At 47.4% G+C, this 22,685-nt stretch overlaps 9 protein-coding genes across 9 annotated transcripts; 3 read left to right on the top strand and 6 right to left on the bottom strand.

Moving 5' to 3' along the window:
* Positions 1-3: 3 nt before the first annotated feature.
* GL50803_005063 (uncharacterized protein) lies at positions 4-552 on the top strand (the record flags this gene model as incomplete). The annotated part of the gene is made up of 1 exon (XM_038046155.1): positions 4-552. One exon carries the CDS (start codon positions 4-6, stop codon positions 550-552), a length of 549 nt encoding a protein of 182 aa, XP_037901889.1.
* Positions 530-2,551, bottom strand: GL50803_005062 (Transcription factor Tfb2; the record flags this gene model as incomplete). Its single annotated transcript, XM_001704672.1, has 1 exon — positions 530-2,551. One exon carries the CDS (start codon positions 2,549-2,551, stop codon positions 530-532), a length of 2,022 nt encoding a protein of 673 aa, XP_001704724.1.
* Positions 2,552-2,589: 38 nt separating this feature from the next.
* Positions 2,590-5,832, top strand: GL50803_00115245 (Coiled-coil protein; the record flags this gene model as incomplete). The annotated part of the gene is made up of 1 exon (XM_001704674.1): positions 2,590-5,832. One exon carries the CDS (start codon positions 2,590-2,592, stop codon positions 5,830-5,832), a length of 3,243 nt encoding a protein of 1,080 aa, XP_001704726.1.
* A 71-nt stretch (positions 5,833-5,903) lies between these two features.
* On the bottom strand, positions 5,904-7,523 carry GL50803_0010229 (uncharacterized protein; the record flags this gene model as incomplete). The annotated part of the gene is made up of 1 exon (XM_001704677.2): positions 5,904-7,523. One exon carries the CDS (start codon positions 7,521-7,523, stop codon positions 5,904-5,906), a length of 1,620 nt encoding a protein of 539 aa, XP_001704729.2.
* A 79-nt stretch (positions 7,524-7,602) lies between these two features.
* Positions 7,603-9,282, bottom strand: GL50803_0010231 (TCP-1 chaperonin subunit zeta protein; the record flags this gene model as incomplete). The annotated part of the gene is made up of 1 exon (XM_001704678.1): positions 7,603-9,282. One exon carries the CDS (start codon positions 9,280-9,282, stop codon positions 7,603-7,605), a length of 1,680 nt encoding a protein of 559 aa, XP_001704730.1.
* Positions 9,283-9,342: 60 nt separating this feature from the next.
* Positions 9,343-11,352, bottom strand: GL50803_0010232 (uncharacterized protein; the record flags this gene model as incomplete). Its single annotated transcript, XM_001704680.1, has 1 exon — positions 9,343-11,352. The coding sequence occupies one exon, from the start codon at positions 11,350-11,352 to the stop codon at positions 9,343-9,345; it is 2,010 nt and encodes a 669-aa protein (XP_001704732.1).
* A 154-nt stretch (positions 11,353-11,506) lies between these two features.
* On the top strand, positions 11,507-13,351 carry GL50803_0015148 (Chaperone protein DnaJ; the record flags this gene model as incomplete). Its single annotated transcript, XM_001704681.1, has 1 exon — positions 11,507-13,351. The coding sequence occupies one exon, from the start codon at positions 11,507-11,509 to the stop codon at positions 13,349-13,351; it is 1,845 nt and encodes a 614-aa protein (XP_001704733.1).
* A 220-nt stretch (positions 13,352-13,571) lies between these two features.
* Positions 13,572-18,845, bottom strand: GL50803_0015149 (uncharacterized protein; the record flags this gene model as incomplete). Its single annotated transcript, XM_001704682.1, has 1 exon — positions 13,572-18,845. The coding sequence occupies one exon, from the start codon at positions 18,843-18,845 to the stop codon at positions 13,572-13,574; it is 5,274 nt and encodes a 1,757-aa protein (XP_001704734.1).
* Positions 18,846-19,259: 414 nt separating this feature from the next.
* GL50803_0010238 (Glycosaminoglycan polysaccharide lyase) lies at positions 19,260-22,334 on the bottom strand (the record flags this gene model as incomplete). The annotated part of the gene is made up of 1 exon (XM_001704683.1): positions 19,260-22,334. One exon carries the CDS (start codon positions 22,332-22,334, stop codon positions 19,260-19,262), a length of 3,075 nt encoding a protein of 1,024 aa, XP_001704735.1.
* Between the last annotated feature and the right edge of the window lie 351 nt (positions 22,335-22,685).

Here is a 22,685-nt window from a genome sequence, read left to right as displayed (position 1 = left end):
TATATGGGTGTGTCTCCCCTCTCAAATGAAGGTGAACACTGCGAAGGTACATGGAGGGAAAGTAGACTGCAGAAGTGCAAGCCTGTGCAGCTGAGCGTGCCTGTAGGACTAGTATTGGGGGGTATCTTATTCTTTATCATCATAGGTGCATTGCGCATGCATTCAACTGACAGGAGCGTAGCAATCTATTGTGAAGATCAACACCTCTCTGGTCCTCGGCTGTTAAATCTGTCTGTATCAAGGTATCAAGAGCTGGATCTGAATGCTCCCACATCTATATATCACGTCATTCTGCGCCGGTCTCTTCCAAACAGGATGAATGTTCCACTAGTACACATAACACCGGCACGGAATGAGAGTAGCAAAGGCTCAGCTAGAATGGTGCGGTACCTCTCCTTTGACTATTCAGCTGATTACACGTCTCCTGTCATAACATTGGGGCTCGCTGCAGCTAGCATGATCCTACTTCTTGAGTACAACTTGCGTCTTCGCAGAAAGCCTTTAGGAAGACAAGAGAAGCAGACAGACACTATGTGGGCACCCACTCGTTAGATATCTTCATCATTTCGGCATCGAACTCCTGTTCGAACGTCTCCTGGAAACCAGCGTGAATGAGGAGCCAAAGCCCCTGAATGTTGTCATTATCATCTGTGGGATAAAACGACGCTATCTTGTGCCACAAAGTCAGGATGGTGCGCTGGACGTCTCCTTGAAGCGAGAGAAACTTAACTGTGGGGGAACGATAGTAGCTGCTTGTCATAAGTGTGTTGCATCGAGAACGCATGGCTGAAAATGCCAAATCATGCTTCCAAATCAGACAGCCAAGCTCCTCTGCAATAGTGACTGCTTTATAGTAAGCAACAGAGGAGCACTTCTCTATTGCATACGAGAACTCTGCGATTGCTTCACCAGACACACTGAACTTCTTCTTAATGGTTCCATTTGACATGTACTGGAATTGATACACCTTAACGTGAGGAGATGCCTTGAGAACCTCTGCATTATTCACGTTCTGCTGGAGGAACTCTAGTTGATTAACAAGTGTCGGAGGGACGACAAGTTCTCCACGTGGGAGCTTGTCTCGCGCAATAATCAAGCGCGCAGTCTTCTGTAGAAACGATGCGGTGGCAGATGCTAGGTTTGCTTTGGCGTTTTGTGGATCGAGTTCATACACGTCGACATGAGGGAAGGTGTACTTGGGTTTGTTGCACAAGAGGCACATTATGTTCTTGTTCTTCTCATTCCTGTTTTCGTCTGCAGTTTTATAGACAAATATGCGACCGGTGGACTCAGTGATGGTGTAGTTCTGCAGCAGTGAAAGGTCCTCTGTAGAATAGTCTATCTGGTCTGCGTCACCGTCTTCGTGGCTGTCGTTCTTACGAGTTGTGGACTGGCCTAGAATTGTTTTACGATAGTACTCTGCTGGTGCATTGTAGAATGCCCCGCTAAGGTCTTTGTGACTTACGTACTTTTCGTTAAGGTTAAGTAGAATGGGAGAAATGGCCAGAGAGTAGGCCCCTGGCTTTATGTGGTTCAAGAGAATCAATCCAAACGAGTGCATCCAATAGAAGAAGGGACAGTAGTACCTAAATAGAGACGTCTCAATGTCGTGGAGATGTAGCATATCGAGGCAGCAGAGATTCATGATCAAGCCCACCACGTGCGTTACATAGCTTGGCTTGTTAATGTCGTTAAAGTCTGAACAGATCCACTTGCTCTCTTGATCCTTCTGCTTGGTGTATCTTTCTGTCGCCAAATAAAAGTCCTTAAACCTGGAAGAGGTTGACACGCCTGCATGAGCGAAGCACAGTAGGAGCTGGTAGATAATAATAGAAAGCTGATCGTGATCGCTTCCGAGCATGAATTGGCACCCATTTTCCGTGAGAGATGATTGGGACTCTACCTTTGTGCTTGACCGTTGATCTATCAAGGAAAGAAGGGAGAATATCGTTTTAAACCGCAATAGCTTCTTCTCCTCCTTCTCATCTATTCTTTTGTCGCCTTTCCGAGACGATATCTCCATCAAAGAGTCTAAGAGCTTTCTAAATCGCGATGCAGGATACTCTTCGCAGTAATTAACAAATTCTTTCATTAGTTTCGCATTCATCTTGGTACTTTTCCGTGAGGTAAAGGGGTTTATAGTATGCTGCTTTATGCATTCTGAAGTGTATCCACCCATTGACACGAAAGGCAGATTATTCAGCGCAGAAAAGAGATTATGAAAGAAGACAAGATCATAATGCGTCTTATCTTTCTCCACAGAGATAATTTGAAGATCTGCAAGCTGTCTGACAGCGATGGCTAGGCGTGGGCGGCTTTCTTCGGTAACAATGGAGAGCGGGTTAAAAGGAAATGCAGGATATCGCGCAGCCGCAGTGATGGGGCCGTCTGCCGAAATAGTGTAGCAAAGAACGTTTCGCACAAAGTCCTGTGCCAACGAGGATAAATTCTGGTAAACATACAGGCAAGAGTACGGCGACTCAAGGTAAAGCTTCGAGTAGAGTATCGTCTCCGGCTGCTGCTGGTTGAGTTTGTCGATAATAGCAAACATTATGCTTGATAGAAATCCAGATTTTTTAAGTCTTAGGCATGAAGGCTAATAGGCACGTCAAGCCCAGCAATGCTCCGCCTTCCTCTTTCGCTGGACAGAGAAGAGCTGCCTTCACTACCGAGATGAATACCATGAATCTAGATGTCCTCGCCCGGATGCGTGCAAATCTCCAGGCCCGCCAGCACGCGAGTAAGGGTGATGTCCATAGAAGCCATTCTGTAGGAGGGGATGCTGTGAAGAATATACGGCCATCTTCCACAAACGAAGCGCATCGCACCGAGTCTCGTAAGAGATCACAAACCGCAAGCTCCCGGGACGTGAGCAAATTGCAAATAGGGTCTTTTACTTCTGTTCCGGCAAAACGCAGTAGAAAACGCACTAAGAGGCAGAGCCTCTCGCGTCCAGTCTCCACACGTTCATGCCCCCCTCCACAGGAAAATCTGCAATACCTAGAGCAGTCTCGTAGAAGGGCTTATGACACTACTTCCCAGTACGATTCTAGTGATACTTACGAGTACAGTGAGTACACAGATCAAGAATTTAGTCCGCGCCCCCAAAGAGCGCTCACAAGAAACACGGAAGAGTGTCAGTCTAAATATAAAGAAAAACTCACTAGCTCTAAGGGCGTTATTCCCGCAGGAGGCTATAGTACTGTGGAAAGCATTATACGTAAGCGTGATAATACGTTGGATGAGGATTTACTCAGCACTGGTAGCTATTCCAGCTGTGAAGACGGAGAGTATAGAGTAGGCGATGGCCGTAAGGTTGCCGATTTTGGAGTTCAAGCAAACACAGGTACCCCGGAACACGTTCTTGCACTTGCAGAGCTTCTTCGCTATCAAACGCAGGTCAAGCAGACGGCTCCGCGTTTCAGCCTGGTTCCCTCCATAAGTAACAGTGTCAGTAGACGAGAAAGCCGGCAGGGCTCACCTCAAAGGTCAGCCATGATGGAGCTCAACCAAACGGTCACGGATGACCCTCTTAGCCTTCAGTTCCCCGGGCTGCCTGTTGCGTTGGCTGAGCACTCACCAAACTCATCTGTGCCGATAGTTCTGGCCAAGCCTGAAGAAATGAAGATGCCCAGTATGACCTCATCTCAGGCTAAGGTCCTTGGGCACAAAAACCCGGTTCTCGAGGACCTTCGTGGCAACCCAGAACTGAGCAAAATCTATAAAATCTTTCAGCAGGATAGCTACTTCGTTAATCTTTCTTTCGACCTGCTTTACTCCACAGATGCGTGGCGCGCAGGATTCAACCATCTAAAAGAGGTAATCTATAGAGACATATATGAAGAGAGAGCTGCCACTCTGCAAGAAATGCAGACAGCTCAAACTCTCATCCAGGGGTATGAGGAAACAACGGAAACGCTCAACCAGGAAAATCAAGCATTGACAGAAAAGCTTCGTGTGGTCAGCGAAGAGGCCGAGAAGATCCTTGGTATGCACGGCATGCTAGACTTTGACTTGCAAAAGGTGGTTGCTGAAAAGACAGCCTTGGAAACACAAAGCATAGGTTTGCAGGACAAGATCAAGGAGCTAGACAAAGAACTTAGCTCAGTCAAAGCGGAGAAGCTGCTTCTTGAAGAAAAAATAAGAACACTACACGACGAATTGGCCCAGAAAGAGCAACGCATAAACAAGTCTGTCGAAAAAGCCCGTGAATTTAAGGATCAGCTTGACACGTACACACGGGAAGGACAAGTAGAAAAAATGCGCGATATGATTAACACTCTCAACGAGCAGCTGGCTGAACGAGGGCTGCAGGTGCGCGATAGGTCAGATGCTGTTGAGAAGCTTGAAAAGCGCGTTTCGAAACTTACCTCTATCAACCAAGCACTGGTTATTGAGCGCGAAAAGTTTATCTACCGTCTTGAGGTTAGCTTGATGACCACAGAGGACAAGCTTGGTGCACTGATTCGTCTGAGAGAACGGGTCCGAAGGCTTCGAGAAGACAAGCTGCGAGTCACGACAGAGTTAAAGGAAACTGCTGCAAAGTTGGAGAAAATGCAAGAAATCGGCAAAACATTAAAAGGCACCTTGAAGACGCGAGAAGGCGAGCTCAAAGAGTTTAAGGTCGAGTATAACAGGATGAAAGAGGAGTTCGAGGCGATATCCGCCGATTTTAACTATAAAGAAGCCAGAATTAACAATCTGGAGCAGCAGCTGGAGCTGTACAAGCAGGAACTGAGCAATTTACGGCAGGAAATGAAAGAAAAAGCAGATATGTTCCATGACGTCACGGTCAACTCTTTAGACAACCAGCAGAGGATTGTAACGGTTGCTGCTCTCAACGATCGGGTGCAGCAACTTGAGAGCGACAAATCAGAACTTAGGCAGCAAATTGCAGAGCTTAAGGAGGAGCTTTCCTCTGTCCGTAAGGAAAACGCTGCTATAACGACGGAAAAGGAGCATCTAATAAATCAAGTGGCCATTGCCAAGGAAAAGATATCCTATCATGAGCTTCTGTACACTGATCAGAAAAAGATGTTGGAGGACACAGAAAACCAGAGGATCGACCTTCATAATACCTATTTGAAGACGCAGAGCACCATCGCCGAGCTGAAGTTGAACTACGAGACAAGCAAACTTAGGCAGGACAGTCTGGAGGCAGAGAACGCAAAGCTCATTAAGTCATCTGAAGTCCTTAGCGGCGAACTAGACTATCTTCGAAAGGAGAACGAAAATCTCCGGCTGGACAAGGGAACTGACGGAGACGCTCTGCGAAAGCTTCAGCAGGAATTTGATCACCTTTCTGCCAAGTACACGAACCAGACACAGGACGTGGAAGATAAGCAGTTGCGGATACAGGAGCTGATATTCCAAAACGATCGCATGATGAAATTCATAGAAGAGGTGAAGGACAATTACAGGGGTGATAACGTGGTTAATTTGATTAACGAAAACCTACGACTGAAGACAGACCTCGATAATCTGATGGCCATTAAAGGAGATGCGCTAGGGAAAACGGCGTCGCTGGTCAGCGAAAACAACGAGATGAAAGAGACTGTTTCGAAGCTCCACATCGATGCAGCAACCAAGGATGCTCAGCTTGGGCGAGCATACAACCAGAATGAGACGCTCAATAAGAAGCTTTTGCTATTGACAAAAGAAAATAAAGATATCAGGGACAAGCTCGCATTCTTGGAGAACAAAGCCAAGTCTTATGAATACAAGATAGAAACATTAAAGCTTGAGCTTGAAAAGCGTAACAGGCTGCTTGCGGCACGGGAGCTGGAAGTTAGTAAGCTACGTGCAATGTGTGTGAAGCTGACACAAGAATAGATATCTATATGAATATGGAGCAGAATCCAGGAGGAGCAGCTTGCTTTACGAGCTGCACAGCTTACTATCTTTTATGGAGAGAAGGTATGCATGTACAATCGAGCCATGTAGCGCTCGTCGGTGAGTATAGAATTGATCAACGGGACTTCTAGTACACGAGCCTCCTTTCTGCACTTAGCTAAGATGATCGCAGAACGCTCCATCTGGTAGCTGCAGAGCGTGATGGCCCAGTCCTGGGCAGAGATTGAGTACTTTGCATGAGCTACAGGAAGCACTACGACATCGTCGGCTAAAAAGGAAAACACAGACACGCTACCATGTATATCTATTGCTATGATTGTCTTGTCAAACACAATGAAATCTGTTAGGGGATGCTCTGATTTAAAGATAAGCTTCTGGATCGCTGTATTAGATTGCAGCTCTGACATAATAAGAGACCCATTGCCTTGAAGTATCAATCGGCATGTGCTGAGGTAGATAAGCTGCGCCTTGTTGGTCACTGATTTCAGGAGGGTCTGCGGAAGGCCCTGCACAGAGCGTGTCCCTGGCATGAGACTATACTGCCGAAGGGTCTTTAGGCCAGTCTTGTGTGTGTCTAGCAGATCCTCGTAGAACTTCGGGGCCGTCGCTGGCTTCAGAAAGAACGAGACCTCCTGTACTACCCCACCATCAAATGCAACAATGAAACCAAGGGACTTAGGCGTACTTAAGCCTTGAAGCAACTGCACAGAGGAGATGCTTTTGTAAATTTGTGATTTGCTGAGGCTGCTGCCCGTTGTCACGTTCTTGGGCCGGATCAGGAAGCCCACCCCTGAGCAGAGGCGCAGGAAGCCGCTCTCATTGGGGTCGCTGCGCGCCACTTCCCAGACAAGTATTCTACCATCAGTGCCGGCAGTTATGATGCCAAGTAGTTGGTTCATATTAAACCATTGAATGAAGACGATGCGCCCAGTATGGGAGATATCCTTATTTATTGCAGATATAACGCTGATGGTGCGCTCTGTGAAGTTTAGTGTCAGGATCGAGACAGTGCCCTTGATGGTTCCTACTGCAAGCTTGTTTGAAAGCGAGGGATGTGGGACAACGGCTGTGACATAGTCGGTAGAATTAAAGGGAATGATGTCAGAGGCTGTAAAGGTGGCTAGAGCCCCCGCTGTTGAAGGGCCCGTGGACCAGAAAGAGGAGAGGATGTTGAGCTTCTCGCCAAACAGAAATAGCTTTCCATAGCAATAGTGACAGTATATGCTAGCTTCCCTATTCAGCAACGTTTTTGAAAGGGCCTCCAAACTATAGGTGTTCCCACACACCTCGATCCCTCGTTCATAACGTTTGCTAACCAGGAAGTTCGTTATCATAGCTCGCTCATTCGCAGTTGAAACAAGAAGATTATACAGTTTGTTCAGCAGGAGCAGAACAGCATCTTTATCAAAATCTGTCTCTTCCCTATTCTCCGGAGACTCCTTGGTCTTTCCTAAAGAGAGCGTGGGTTCGACTATCTTGACCTGAACGTCTCGGGACTTTAACCGCCGCGTTCCCACGCCCACGTCAGTAGACGAAAAGGTTTCAACTTGAGTGTATGAGGAGGGATTCTGCTCACCAGCTGTAGATTGATCGTTATAAGAGGGTATTATGCTCAAGAGACTCACTGGCGAATCCCCCCAAGATGTAGGAGGCGTGGTCTCTGTACTCATCCCCTGCAAAGGCACCAGACTTTTTTGTACCGTGCTACACTGTGTTACATTGCTCAGAACGTGGTATCTGGGAACTGATTTACTCGTCTGGCACAGCGTCATCTACTGCATTGTCTGTTTTCAGGCTGCGCCCTGCTTTTAGAATCTCATCGGTCAAAAGGAGTTGGGTCGTTATGACTGTTGAAGAGTGGTAGAGCTGATGCTTCACACAAACATTGTCCAGAATCCCGCTGGCCACAGCGTCACACGGTTTTCCAGTCTTGAGGCAGATCCCATAATTGATTGATGACCCTGTGGCTGCCTCACTTACAGCAATGCAGCACTCTTGGGGATCGAGCCCAGCGCTCTTTGCAAGTGTCTTAGGAATGGCACAGATTGCATCTGCGAAGGCTTGGATCCCAAGCTTGGTTTTCCCAGTGACAGTCTTTGCATAGGCCTCCAGGTCTGCAGCGGCAGCCACTTCGAAAGCAGCGGCGCCGGCGACATAGTGCTTATCTGTTATAGCGTTCTTGACTGCACGAAGGCCATCACGCACGGCATCCTTGATCTGCTCGAGAGTATGCCTTGTTGGTCCTCGAATCAGTATTGTACACGATTTGGGATCAAGAATGTCTTCGATAAATGTATACTTTTCCTCACCAAGCATCTCCTCATGGATTTTATCGGCCCAACCAAGGTCAGAAACCTTCAACTCATCCAGGGCGCAGACTGCAGAACCACCGCAGCAGAGCGTAATCCGCTCCATATTGCGACGCTTCACTCTGCGAAGGGCAAATATTCCATTTGCAGCAAGCATGTCCAAGGAGACGCCATCTATGCCTTTTTGGTTGAGGACCACAAAATTGCACTCTGCATCGGCCCCATGAGTTTCCCTATATGAAGCAAACGCTTGCTCCTTCAACTGGATGATCTTACGGCACTTGTTGTCTACATAGTCTCTTTCCTTCTTGGCTAGCTCTTGCATCTCCTCGGCGTTCTTGTAGAAAAATCCCGTGTTTGCCTCTGCCTTCTCATACTCAAGAGACACGTTAAGCGTCAGAATAAAGCAGCTCCTCATGGTTGCACAGGTGAGCTCAGATTGGCGGCTACCGTGATCCATGACAAGTCCCTTGATCAAAGTGGTGTCCACATCTAGGCGGCTAGGCATTAGCATGAGCTCAACCATGTGTAGGTCGATAAAGGACTGCTCCTTGGATTCTGCAGCCTTCTCAACGATCAGAACAGCCTCAGTGACAATATCCGAGAGGAGATTTGCCAGGTCCGCATGCACCTTAGTCACGAGAGAGGTATGAGCAATTGAGCGGAGAGTGTCATAGCGAGCACGTTCCTCAGTGGGCAGGGGCTGTTTGTAACTGTCCAAGAAGCTAATTACCCTTGCTTTCGCCAGTTCAAAGCCATCCACCAGCACACGTGGGTGCACATCTTCTGCTAACCATCTGGCAGCTTGACGGAGAAGCTCCCCGACGAGGAGAACCATTGTTGTCGTGCCATCGCCAACAATGTCATCCTGGGCTGTTGCCGCCGTAGCTATGAACGCAGCGATGGGGTGGTTAATTGGAAGCTCGCTCAAGAGGACAGCTCCATCCTTGGTTATCTTAATGTCCCCGGCTCCAGAGACAAGCATCTTATACGTTCCTGCGGGCCCAAAATTAGTGCGAATAAGCTTTGTTAGCTTCTCTGCGGCGTCAATGTTCATATCAAGCGCCTCCCCGCGGCGGAGATGCTCAGCCTTCTGGTTCAGGGCGTGGATAGCAGACATGAAATTCTATTTAAATTGTAAGAACCATTTACTTCGGCTGACAGGGGAAATTTGAACGCCCTATGCACGATTTGTCAGCTTCTTTATAGTGTGCTCCAGAATAGCACGATACTTGGATTCAATGTTGTTCATTTGCTGCCTAGTTTGACGCTCCATTGATGTTAGAGTGCTTTTCAGGTTTCTATTTTCGTCCAGAAGAACATGTCTTTTTTCCTTTTCTGCTGCCAGCTCAACAGAGAGACGGTCTATTTGGTTGTACAGGTCATCTACCGGTGTTTTGCTGCGGGGAGTTCTGGTGCCGTCCAAGGGCATAACGGATGTATACATTTTCGTAGCGCCCTTGCTATGGGTCGTCTGAGAATAGTGCTGATCACGTGACGGTGTCTTAGCTACAGGCGTTCTTGCTGATGAGACCTGTGGCCGTGAACTAGTTGGTCTCCTTGGTGTAGTTTTGGACACGGGACCAGCCTGGGTTGACTTCTTATTAGGTGTCACTGCCCTCTGCGACTCGTAGTACGAGCTGCACAACTGATTATTTTTGCCGATGCGAGTGTTACCAGGGACCGAAGCAAGTTTGCGAACTTCAGGACTAGTAGCTTTCATGTCTTGTATGTATCTCTGTGGGCTTTTTGACCTAGCTGACGGAGAAGAGTGCCGCGGACCGATGCACACTAGGCAATTGTCTGTGACAGCCACACTTCTCTTCACGACACGTGCCGTTGTTGTGGGTATTCCAGTGTTGTTCACCTCTCCGTTCTGCCCGTGTATGGCGTAGTAGCTTGAGTTATTTATTTCTACACGCGCCGGAGCGACCTTTCCAGAAAGGATACGCTGCTGTGTCGCACTTGCTGGTCGCGAAGGCCTGTGTTGCCGAGCTGCTGCATGAGATGGTGGTCCTGTATATCCTGTTCCAGTGTGGCTCAGGTCAGCAGTCGTAAGGAGGTCATTAGCATCGCGTGCTGACTTACTACGGGGCTTTGCTGTGCTTTGATTCGATTTAGAAGGTTCCCCAGCAACAGTAGTACTTGTTGTCTTCAAAGCCTCGAGCTGCTGGCGCAGTGCTGCGTTGCTTGTGCGTGTTGCCGCTGTCTCTGCCTTTGCGTCGTCTGCCACATGCTTTAGGCGCTGGTTCTGCGCCCGAAGCTTCTCTAACTCTACCTTAAGTTTTTCTGCCTCCATCGTGCCATTTGCAGTCTCCCTTCGCATTAGGGTCGCAGCGTTAGCAGACTCCGACAATTCCTTCCTCAATGAATCAATGGTCGCGCGGAGCATCTCATTTTCATGCTGCGCGTCAGTTAGGTTATCGCTTTTCCTGACAATATCCAGTGCACTAACTGCAGAAGGTCCCACGAGAATGAATTTGCCATCGCTGTAGTCTGGAAGGCCTTTTAATTTTATAATTTCGTCTGCAATCTCTTCTATTGGAGTTTCTAGATTTATATCTGCGGACTTCCCAAGGGTTAACAGGATATCTTCGCGTGCATTCTTGAAGCAACTTATTTGCTGAAGCAGCTCAAGGTAGCTTGTCAGGATATGCTCATAGAGTGTGTCTAATAGCTTCCCCTCCCTCCGAGAGGCAGTGAGCTCTGCCACCAGTGGCGGGGGTCGTAATATAGACATCTCACCTATATCTGCGTACACCGCTTTAAGCATCTCGGGGCTAATAGCTTTTGAAGAGCTCGACTTCAGCTGTCGTATCCCTTGAAGATGGAAGCCTTCCACAACAAGACCAGTTATTAGGCGGAGCGACTCAGCAGATTTGTAAGAATATGAAAGAGCTCGGAGCAGGTTAACCAAAGTGTTCTTATTCACCGAAACCTCCTCGAAAGAAGGCTGAGCCGATCGTACAGTCATCTTATCATAGACAGCCGCATCAACAGGTGTACCTGTTCTACTACCAGAACCCGCCGGGGGGGCAGGCTCCATTGTGGGTGGATCTGACCGACTAAGCTGCTCTTCTTCAGCCCTATCGTCCAGCTTGATACCAGATGCAGCATCCTGATCCGTAGCGTGGCTAAGCGGCGCGTCTACGCTTTCATCCAGGTCAGCAATGCCAGGCGGCATAGACATGCAGAAATGAAAAACCAGAAATCATAAAAAAGTGTAAGATGGAATGGAAGTCGGTTGGTCATCCATATTTGAATTGCAATTAGTAATTACAATGGAAATTGATTTTAATAATTGATTCAAATTTATTGCGATAGATGAGAAATAGAAAAGTGAAATGTCGAAGGAAGCGAAGGCAGAAGAGTTCAAGGCGAAGGCCAACACGGCGTATGCAAGTGGACAGTACCAGAACGCGATATCCCTTTACACCAACGCGATAAACCTGGTCCCCTCGGCTATCTACTACTCCAACAGGGCTGCTTGTTACATGAAGCTACAGCTTTGGCAGAAGGCTCTGGAGGACACGACGCGCTCTGTACAACTAGATCCTGGATACATTAAAGGGAAGGCCAGACACGTAGAGGCACTTATTAAGCTTGGTCAGGGCGACGACGCTGTTCGCTATGCCCAGGAGGTCTACAATGCAGAGAGCAGCACGAAGCATCACAACCTTCTCGACGATGCCCAGAAGTGTCAGGCCCTAGCCTGCAGCGATAACGCCAGGTTTGAGGACCATCTCAACGCTGCGGCCATTTCTCTTGCACGCGAATGGATTGAGATGGCTGCCAACGTGTCGCGGAAGAAGACGCTGACGTATAGCACCGAAGAGCGCCACAAAGACGAGGCCAAGGAAGACGAGGCGGACCTGGCCAACTGTGAGATCACAGAGGCCATCTACGTGATACGCGAGCATGTGACAGCTATGTATAACCAGTTGTCTAGTGACTACAAGTTTAGCACTACAGTTATGCTGGGCTTTCGGAGCGATCCCTTATTGACAGTCTATTACTATCTCCTTCTCATCTGCCTCCGAGATTTTTGCTTGGTCGGCATCCGAGTCGGCATGGACCCGTATCCTGGTCAGGAGATGGATGACAAGGGTAATGCTAAGCCCCTCCCAGACTACTTGGGAATTGCGAAAAAGGAGCTAACAGCGATCAAAGCGAAGCAATCGACTGAGTATGCAATATTCACTGTGGCGCTTTTGCTACTTTCCAACGCGTCTCCAGAACAGGTGAGCGCCGCTTTGAATCAGGCTGCTCAGATCGATCAGAACTCTGGAACTAACTATGGTCTGTCGAAGCTCTCAGCGGGCTACGCACAGTTCTTGACTAAAAAAGAACAAGGTTCTAATTCTTTCAAAAACAATCAGCACAAGGCCGCATTTGACGCCTTCAGTGCTGGGCTAGCAGGCATTGTTCAGCCTGCTCTCTTGGAGGCAGACACCATCAAGGGTCCTCTTGCCCTTCTCTTTCTTGCATTGCGAGCAAACGCTGCTATCATCACTAGCAACTTGGGGATGACGCTCAACAAGCTAGGCGACAATGGAAGCGCTCTCTCCTACTTGAGGGCTGCGTCCCTTCTCGATCCCACGTATTACAAGGCACATGTGCGTGCAGCGAATATCTACAAGGACCAGAGCATGTATCTGGAGTGCATCCGCGAGTGTGGTATAGCTGTTTCAATAAACGAGGCAGACACCAAGGGCTGCCAAGAACTCGCAAAGTCTTGTCAGAGTGGCGCAGAAAAGTATGCGCGACCCGATTACTATAAAATGCTTGGGGTGGGTAAGTCGGTTGACCCGTCATCTCAGGAATATGCTAGTGCTTACAAAAAGGCTTGTCTCAAGTGGCACCCTGATCGACACAGAGATCCCGTCAAGAAGCGCTTTGCTCAACTGAAGTTCAGAAAGCTCCAAGAGGCTGACGAAGTGCTCAAGAACCCCCAGAAGCGGCAGATCTATGAGGCCGGTGGGAACCCTGCTGCTGGAAGTGCTGGCGGTGGCATGAGTATGGATATGGGCAGCATGGCCGGGATGGACGTCTCCCAGATCTTCAATATGTTCTCGAGGATGGGCGGCATGGGCGGCCGGTCAGGCAATGTCCAGTTCAAGGTCCACTGTACCACTGGTGGAGGTGGTATAGGTATGGACATATCACAGCTTTTTCGGGGGTTTATGTAGACATGCCCGTCCGGGGAGACCGTCCGACTCGGCCAAAGAGACGGAGGAATCGTCAACAAGTGACACTCCAGGACTTCGGGCAGACGGGAACCATTTTGAACTTCTTTTCAGGATTTTGCTAATACTTATATTAATACTTTATTTTCTAAGGCTGCGTGATACTGCAATCTGGTTTCGATGAAAAGTTCTAAATCCTAAAATCCCGATTGGACTAGCCTTACTAGTCACTGGTTTGAGAGCCAAAGCTGAGGATAAATGCGTAGGTCTCCTGAGCTAAGGTGTAATCACTGGCTTCTATAGGAATGGATGAAAGTATGGCATCACGAGGGGGTACTTGCGGGAACGCTTTGTCGGTTGTCTGTGTGTGTCTCGCCTCAGTTATCTGTAAATTGGCGTAGGCATAAAGCTCGCCTGAGAGCTGGAACGTGAGTTCCAGACCTGTGAGAATAGAGAGGATGTAGAGGGGATTGTTAAACGGTAGCTTCGCGACCCTGCCTAACATCTCGTTGATAAGAGACCGCTTGTTAGGTAGTACGTACGTTGGAAAGCTCTTGTCTAACAGGAGAGAAGAGGAGTTGACAAACTCGACGGAGGGTTGAGTAATGATCGTGCCTACACAGGAGAGCTGATCTATAAGCATCCTTTTTACTACCATACCAGGGAGGAGGTAGTACTCAAAGTAGAGCTTAGAAAGACTAATTGGGTTATCTGCCCGGTAGATGGATCCGGACATAAGCTTGTTCCGGATGACTCTTGCCTCCTCACTAAAATTGAAGTAATCTCCTGAGTCCTCTAGTTGTTTGAAATATGCTTCTGCAGACGAGACCCGTAGCTTTGACAGCTTCTCAGCTAAACGCAAAAGCTCCTCCCAACCTACGTGCGGCGGAGTGGATAAAATGAGCGTTTCGAGATGTGTACGGTCCGTGCAATCTAGAAAGCTGCAGCATATAGTCATACGAGAGCTGAGAGCGGAAAGGCCGTCGATGACATAGCTGTCCAACTTCCCCGAAAGCTCTGCATGCTTATACAACGCCTCGAAAAGGACAGACAAAAGCTTGGAAACGTTCGTTCGGAAGAAGTACCTCAGCGTCTTGTATCGCTTACATAATTCAGTGATAAACGCTTTAACCTCGGACAGTTCAAACATGTCTGTCCACTTGCCATGCCTCGGCTTAGAATCTACAGTGGGCGATGGTCCGGGCAGCATCACCTTGAAGGAGGGGTCGCCTGTGAGTGTATCCTTTTTCAGGTGAAGTGGGGGGCGCTGGCAAGCAAGGAAAAGCGCATTATCATCAGGTGGATCTCTACCACAAATGTATATGAATAATATGATAAAGCAAGCAAGAACAGAGTCTCCGGATACTGCCTTATTGTGAAAGATCCAGAGGGCAATGGTAGACAGCGGTACCTTCACATACAAGTCATTGATAAGCTCTCTGCCACTAGTCTTAGCGAAGGAAATCACTGTCACTAGCGAAACGTAGGTTTTTGCAATTAACATAACGTTCTCTTGAAGAGCCTCAACAGAAAATGATTTATCGGTAGACCCTCTTGCAGAGGAAGAGAGAGAACTGCTTCCATGTGGTAGGCGAGAATAATTGGTATCTATGCCTGTTAGAAGGCTTCTAGATATGTAGCTATCATCGTTAACCCGACCACTCACTTGCAGAACAGGGTCAGATACAATGTCCTTAGTTGGGCTCTTCTTGAGACTAGATTTTGTAACAGCGAAAGATGCGTTATTAACAGTCGAAATCGACCGACGTAGTTGAGTCACAGATTCATATATGCTCTTAGATAGTAATGCATAGGGTTGTGTACGCATATCCTTCCTGATAGCGTTCAAACAACCATAGTCTGAAAAGTAGCCATCATCTAAGGTAGTGTTGGAGGCGGTACTCCTCTCTAGGCTACTATGCTTAACGAAAGGGAAACCAGATGATATTTGGTCAGTCACGGAGACGGATGGGAGTGGGATGGAGCCCCACTTAGCAGCGGTGGGGGTCTCGTCAAAGGCAGGGCTGGAGGCCAGGATTATGCCCAGAGTGTATCCAAGTGGCAAGGGTATAACTGCATCGGGGTATACAGTATGAATAATGTGTGGTAGAATATCATAGCTAGACGTCTTAGGTAATTCCTCTAAGACACGCTCAAAGATAGACAGTGCATAGGGACGTAGACTGCATGTCTTGTTGTCCATAAACAAAGCATTCCTAAAAGCCTCTAGTTCACCCAGAGAGGAATCTGCAGAGGGCATTGGGGCAGGTGCAGATCCAAGATCCGAATCATGGTCAGAGGCTATTTGCTTCGAGTCCTTTGCTCTGAGCGCGTTTTCATATAAAAGGAAGACAGGGATAGCTCTCGAGCTAGTAGAGCCTTCGTGGTACCTGTGGGTAAAGGTTCCTCCTGTGAGGAGATTCCCTACAAGATGGCTGAAGGCCTTCCAAAAGTCGATAGATAAAAAGCCTCCTTGATTTGCATTTAGCCGTAACACGTCTCCCATCAGATTGCTGTAAATGAGCAGCAAATAAAAGATGGCCTGCCCCCGCACACAAGAGAGTAGCGTCTTCATAAGGGTTGTCTCCGAAAGAATCGTTGCAATAAGGGTATACGTGCTTATTGGTGAGCGAAGCAGTGCAGGCTCCGAGGAACCTGTTTCCTGCTGTGCCAGAAACGCTTGGGGTATATCTATCCCTGGCTCACGGTTCTTTGCAGCAAATGCCAGAGTATGATAAGGCTCGTCTTTTATTGACTGGGAGGGCGCCTGAGGCTCAAGTGGCGTCATCGAAATAGCAGTCAAGTAAGCCGAAAGGCGCACGGCCTGAGATCCTATTACACTTATAGTTGATTTCCCTAGAGAAAGGCTTGACCCAGCATTATCAGTAGTATCGTTAGGATCTCCAGTGTTATAATACGCCCCAGCACTCACCTCATGGTCTTGAAATGGCATTTGTTCAAACAAGTTGACTGAGGCATCGTGAAAAAAAGCCGAGTTAGTAATATTGGACTCAAAGGGACTGTAAGGATGGACGTGTGCTGAAGATGACGGCCTTCTAATCGTTAGAGTGGGAGGGCAAGCATAGTTACTTGAAGGTGATTCGTGAAGAATGTTGACAAGCGCTCGGAAGCACGAGCAGCAGAGGAAGTCAGTGACTAAATGGTCTACCCCATACTTAACGTTAGAAAGCCTGTCACGAAAACAGCTGGAAGTAACTGTTATTAATACTTCCCAGAAACGAGAAGCCTTTATGCACTCAAAAATATATGGTCGTGAGTCGTATTGACCACACTTTGACTGCAACGACTGAAGAGATGTAAAGCTTAATAGGTCAGCATCGTCGGTACAAGATACTCTGTGGTCGTATAAAGTCATATTTGTTAAGGTACTAGTAAGTCTCTTGTGCTTATCTGCTTGCCGAACAGCAGTGCACTTGCTTTGGTTGGAGGGCTCATCATGGAGTCTATCAGTACTGCCCTGAGGAAATTCTCGCCTCTCCATTTCTGTACTGAGTGATAGGTTATTGACTTGGGCTTTCAGTATCACGTCTAGTTGAATTTGCGCATTAGAAAACCCAGAGGAAACTATTACCATTGCATGCTGAAGAAGCATATCATGTATTTTAGATAAGAAAGTGTCGTATGCAGCTTGAACTGATGGCTCAAGCGCAATGATTTTAGTAAAGAAAAACGTGCGCAGGTGGTACAGTAACTTGTAGAGGCGCTTGAGAAAAATTCGTGATAGCTCGTTATTTAGGTACGGGAGAGCTCCTAGAAGCTCGATTGCAATAATAGAGATATCATCACGCATCTGAAGAAGCAAGGAATCGCTGACCACCTTCTCTGCGTCAGCTGGGAGGAGAAAGTCAGCCAAAAAGCTTGCCTCTAGAGTATCAGGCTCGGCACAGTGAATAAACAGCTGTCTTACCACGTCTGGCTCAATATCTTTAGAGGATTGCTGCGACATTATCATAGCCAAAATGAGATTAAAGAGCGCGTAGGGACAGTCCATCAAGAGCACTGTTGCGATCCCGTGCAAATAAACATTAGAGATCTGTATGTTGGTCCCCGCCAAAAGGCACATCTGGCGGAACTTAACTAGTTCCAGAACGAGAAGCCTAAGCATTGTTGCCGAGACAACCCGAGACGTTAGTATATGGTGCTGAGCCCAGTGGAAGATGGACGGTGCGTGTACAAGAACGTGGCTACCATCGGAGACACCATTAATCAACCTAAACAATATCTCAGTACGCGTCTTCGAAAAAAGGGCTAGAACACGGGCTGCGTTGGAGTCCAGTACCGACGCTGGCTTTTCAATCAACATGAGTGAGGTAGAGCTTTTATCCTCTGTAAGGAGAGGCTTAGTTGCATCTTCCACTTGCTCCTGGAATACCAGTGATAGAGATTTAATAATCAGACGCCAGTAGCAGAGGACACCTTGTTCTGGAAACGATCGAGTCCGATCTTTGTCGAAGAGGAAGTTAATGTCATTGACCACCATAGCATTAGTAGACAAACCGGCGGAACACTCTAACACAGCGAGGAGACTGGACCACGGGGTGCCCTTTTCAGTTTCCGCGAAGCTGCTGGGTAACCCACGCGGAGTAGCCATGGGGCCACGTAGCATGACATCTTTGTTGCTGAGAGCGTTGCTCAGAACTCTATGGTAAAGATTGTAATAGTCTAATAGAATTTCTACGTTGCGTTGGAGTAGTATCTGACCACTATTGATAGAAACTTGGATTGCACCTGCAAGATTATCAAGTACACCGATATTCCTTGAAATTGTATATGCAACCAAAAGCGCGCCCGCTAGATTGCGGTAGTTGATGTTGGCCTCACCTACGTTCAACAACAATGTACAGTATGTAAAATACAGCCACAGGAAGCAAAGGGTTGATGCAAAGTGAATGGCGAGCATGTCGAGAAAAGGAAATGCAGGATTGAATCGCGTAAGGCTTGCCGCTAGGCTGTTAATTCCACGCAGCAAGCGTTCCTGGTTGTTGCGAAGAAAGGTAGCCACTGCATCAGACCTATCTAGTGGTAAATCAATATACTGAAGCGATGATGTAGTGAGCTTTCTACCTTGACTGACTGTACGAGATATCTGGGAAATATTTATAGGGATTGCATAGAACGTGGCAAAGAGATCTAGCCCGATACATCTGATAGTGAAGCCAGAGGATGCTAAGAGAAACAGAGAGACATCTATGAGAAGTGTATACCAGCTGGAGGATATAAATGAAAAGCATTCATAGAATAAGCGCTTGTACACCTCGCAACTGACTTGTAAATGGGGTATTTTATTCTTGTGAGCATACTTCTTTGTGCAACTGCCGAGGTACTGAAAGATGAAGGAGATATTTTCGGAGGTTGTTCTTGCATAGTCCAGCAGTCGATTGAGTGCTTTGTTGTTTAGGGAGCACACGTGGCCCTTTTTGGAGTAACATCCATCAATATAAAGATAATATTTAGGCCTGCGCCGGCCCATAACCATCCCAGGAACTTTTACTATTTTCACTGCATTAATAAAAGTATCAAAGACCGTCCAACGTCAAGTACAGGTGCTAAGGGAGTTGTACGGAGTCATGTGCGCTGCAAACTAACTATGGCTTTCGTTCTATAGTGTGCATGTATGCTACACTCACTTCGCCGGGCGTTAACGGCTATGTTCACACTCGCAGTGTCTTCCGTTCTCTGATCGCCAAAGAAGTCTATCTTTATCTGTATGGTAATGAGGCTTTTCAAAGTTGCTATTCTCACGCTTCGTCGCTATGCCTTTTACACTTATTGAGACATAGCTGATTGCACTTTTAGCCTTCATAAATTTACAATAAAAGTCACGACCAATCTTGGTAAAGGGGTTTTATTCTGTAGGCACTTTGTCTACTTTTTTGCACGTCTTCGCAAGTCATTCGAGCTTTTGCCTCCTAGAGCTTTCAAATGTCCAGCTTCTAGAACCATCAATTGCTTTTGATATTTGTATAGCCTCTTCAAGAGTCATGTGGCTATTAGTGATATTGAATCTAGGAGATCCCTGACTTTGTGCCACATCAACATCTGATGCCTGATTGTTGAGATGAGTAATGGTCTCAGAAATGTTAATGGGCTCAAACCTGTGCGACTTATTGTGTACATGCATCAAGGCTTTACGCATCACCCTACACTTCCAGGTACCAATTCCTACGCAGATTGCCATGAATACGATGACAACTATAACAGAGGTTGCTATTATCCAATCATCGCGCATTCTATTTCCATTGGGAGTGAGTATCTTGATTATATCGGTAGATGTGTCATACAACAGGTCATCTAGCGGTTCAGAAGGTGGCACATACGGCGGGCGACCTGTGGAAGGAGGAATGTTGGAGGGCAGAGGCGCAGGAGACGCGCCACGCGTGACAACTATTTGACACGTGGCTATTCTGCTAAGGCGTGCCACAACGTACAGATTGTTTGCTCCCGTCGATCCCCCGGTGGTGCACCAGTGCTGAACGCTCACCATGTCTGCAAGGCCGTTAAGTTCTAGTCTGATTTCGGTAGCTGTGGAAGACACAGGATTTCTGACGGTGATGGTGTACTTTCCTGGAGCCTGCACAAAGAGCACTTGCGAGATGACACTAGACTGGATAGTAGTTGAGCCATAGAGTGTGGCTGTGCCGGCACTATAGAAGTTAAGGGCGATGATCCTATTGTCTCCCTGTGTGTAGGAAAGCATTCCAGTATTGTCGTCGACTGTGTGCTCAGCTTGAGAGCCACCACCAAAGGATAGAGTGTAGCTATTCATCAAACCATTAAGTTGATCGTCTGTAGTGTCTATAGGAAGATAGGGATAGTAGGAATACACAAGAGACTGAAAAGGCTGCCACTGGCCGCTGCCTGGAGAGGGTGAAGCCCTCTGTAAGGTTGTTGTGACAATAAGGACATGGAAGGATTTTGTGATATGTGCTTTCCCCCCAACATAGTTGTACGATCGTATTACTGCCATGTCACTAATGATTCCGCTTAAGCTTACAGGGAAAATAAGAGCTGCAGCATATGCTTTGCCAGAATGTGGGGTTATCTTAAAGAGAATCTTTCTTGCCAGCAAGAACGAATAGTTCCCGACGGAAGTTTGTTTAATTCCATCAACGTACACTTCTTTCGTATCTTTCTCACCAAGTGGAATAGTAGCCAGATTTGCTATTAGGGTAATAGATCTCGTCTTGGTGGAAGTCAGCTGAGCCACATGGAGCCCTTCACTGAGAGACTCCATGAGGTAGATGGTCTTATAACGGATGGTGTTGGAGTAGGCATTATAGTAATCCATCGTTGCGCTCCCATGCGTGCCATCTGTTATGCTAGAGACAAAGCGTCCAGGTGAAAGTGTTCCATAGAGATGGGATTGAGATGAGCAATCTGGCAGATAGCCCGAATCATATATAATGCCTGCATAATCATGCGATGATGCCAGCAGAACATAGTCCTCATATTGCTTCGGGTGGTCTCTGACAAAGGGAAAGACTGCCCCTGCCGCCTGATAGAACCCGAGCTTGTTGAGATCATTAATGCACTGAAAGTTCCGCGTACGATACGAGTTCATGGCGATTATCAGGGAGAAATGCCTTGCCTGGTAGGCATAGTGGTCTCCGTGAATGAGCGGATAGTGCCCAACCATGAGTTCGCCAGGGTACGCGGGAGAAGATAGAAAGACCCCCGTGACCTTGTTCCACAGTCCGAGAGTAGGAAAGTTTAGGTGAGAAATCAGGTGAACCTTAAGTTGTGGGCAGTTGAGTATGAAGTAGTTGCAGTGCTTGTAGATGCGTTCGTAGGATGCATGGAGGCTGTATCCACTGGAGTTGGCGACGGAGACAATCTGAAACAGTCCAATGAGTATATTACCTAGGCGCTTGTATGGATTGTCAACCCCTGATGCCACCTCTGCTCCAGACAAGGAGTCGACAAATCCACAGTTCGCCACAAAGGGCAGGATTGTGCCAGTGAAGTATGTGGCAACCTCCTGCAAAATGGTTGAGACCTGGGATGTAATCTTGACAACGTCGCCCGGGCTCTTGTTTGAAAGTAGAGCCTCCTCGATCTGCTTGGCCGGGGCAAGGATGCAGGAAAGCAGGTAGAGCAGCGATTGCCCGGTGGACCCAAAAATCACGCTGGAATAATATTCAACAAAGGTGCCATCAGTGCGGAACCCGTCATAGAGGACAGGTTGAGGGACGACGTCGTAGTCAGGGTCACGTGCTTCAAGGAGTGCGCTCACTCTGTTGTAGTATTTGGTCATGGAGCTGAGGTCGCCGACCATTAAGGAGCTGAAAATCACAATCTTCGCTGCACAGAGCTCCATGAGAACGGCACTCACGGGACACCTGGTATCATCATACCATTCGGTGGGATCTCCTGTGCACTCCTGCACTAGCTGAGACTTGGCAGGGATCGTGAACAAGCCTTGTAGGATCGCGCGGAGACCTTTTTCATATTCGACATTGTTGGTGGGTATATAAATATTGTTTAGAACAATCAAAAGATTGATGATTTCATCAGGGATAACCAAGCTCCACAAGTATTCGTCCGGTGTGCATGGTATTCCTGCCGTGTAATGCTGCGATAGAGTAACAAATGCTGATAAAATCTTGTGAAAGCATGACTCGTCTTTGTAAAGAGCAGACCCCTCTGTCTGATATGCAATAGACATCATCAGCATCCTGCTTATGTGCCCTCGCATCGTCGGGGCACTTGTCAGCGGGAGCATGTCATCCCAGCCCTGTTTATTTGCACTAAATAAAGAAGCGTAACCCTTTGCATATTGCGACAAAGATTTTAGGTATTTCTCTATCAGTTCTTGTGGATACTGAGCTCTGTCACCAAGTACGTAGAAGGGCTTAATAGCTGTGAAAAGCGAGAGATATTTAAAGTTGAGAGTCACAGGATCGGGCGGAGAGGGAAAAGGAAACGTTGATAAACATAAGCACAAGCATATTAAAAGCATAAGCATGAGTATGAAGCAATTCGGTTGATGACGTTTGCTAGACCTTTTATTTTATCAATCAAAATGTTTAACTTACGGCCTATCTTGACGTATAGTAGATGAACCTTTAGATACTAATTCCGTTTAGGCTATCCACTATTGAAATGCAATATATAGCAAGCGACAAGCGTCTTCAATATATGTTGATTGCTCAGGGCTCACAACCTAGTCATCGCTTCTGGTTGTGACACGTGGGTCTGAAGCCTTCATCGACAATCAGACACCAAACCCACACAACAACGCTCTTATGACAGTTGACCATTCAGCTAACAATTTACATTCTAAAAGATTCTAACATTGCAACATCTAGGTCAACTT

This window comes from Giardia intestinalis, chromosome 3, assembly GCF_000002435.2.
Source record: "Giardia intestinalis strain WB C6 chromosome 3, whole genome shotgun sequence".
In the NCBI taxonomy this organism is placed as follows: domain Eukaryota; phylum Fornicata; order Diplomonadida; family Hexamitidae; genus Giardia; species Giardia duodenalis.
The sequence above is the reverse complement of the archived record's forward strand: the minus strand, read 5'-3'. Positions and strand labels throughout refer to the sequence as shown.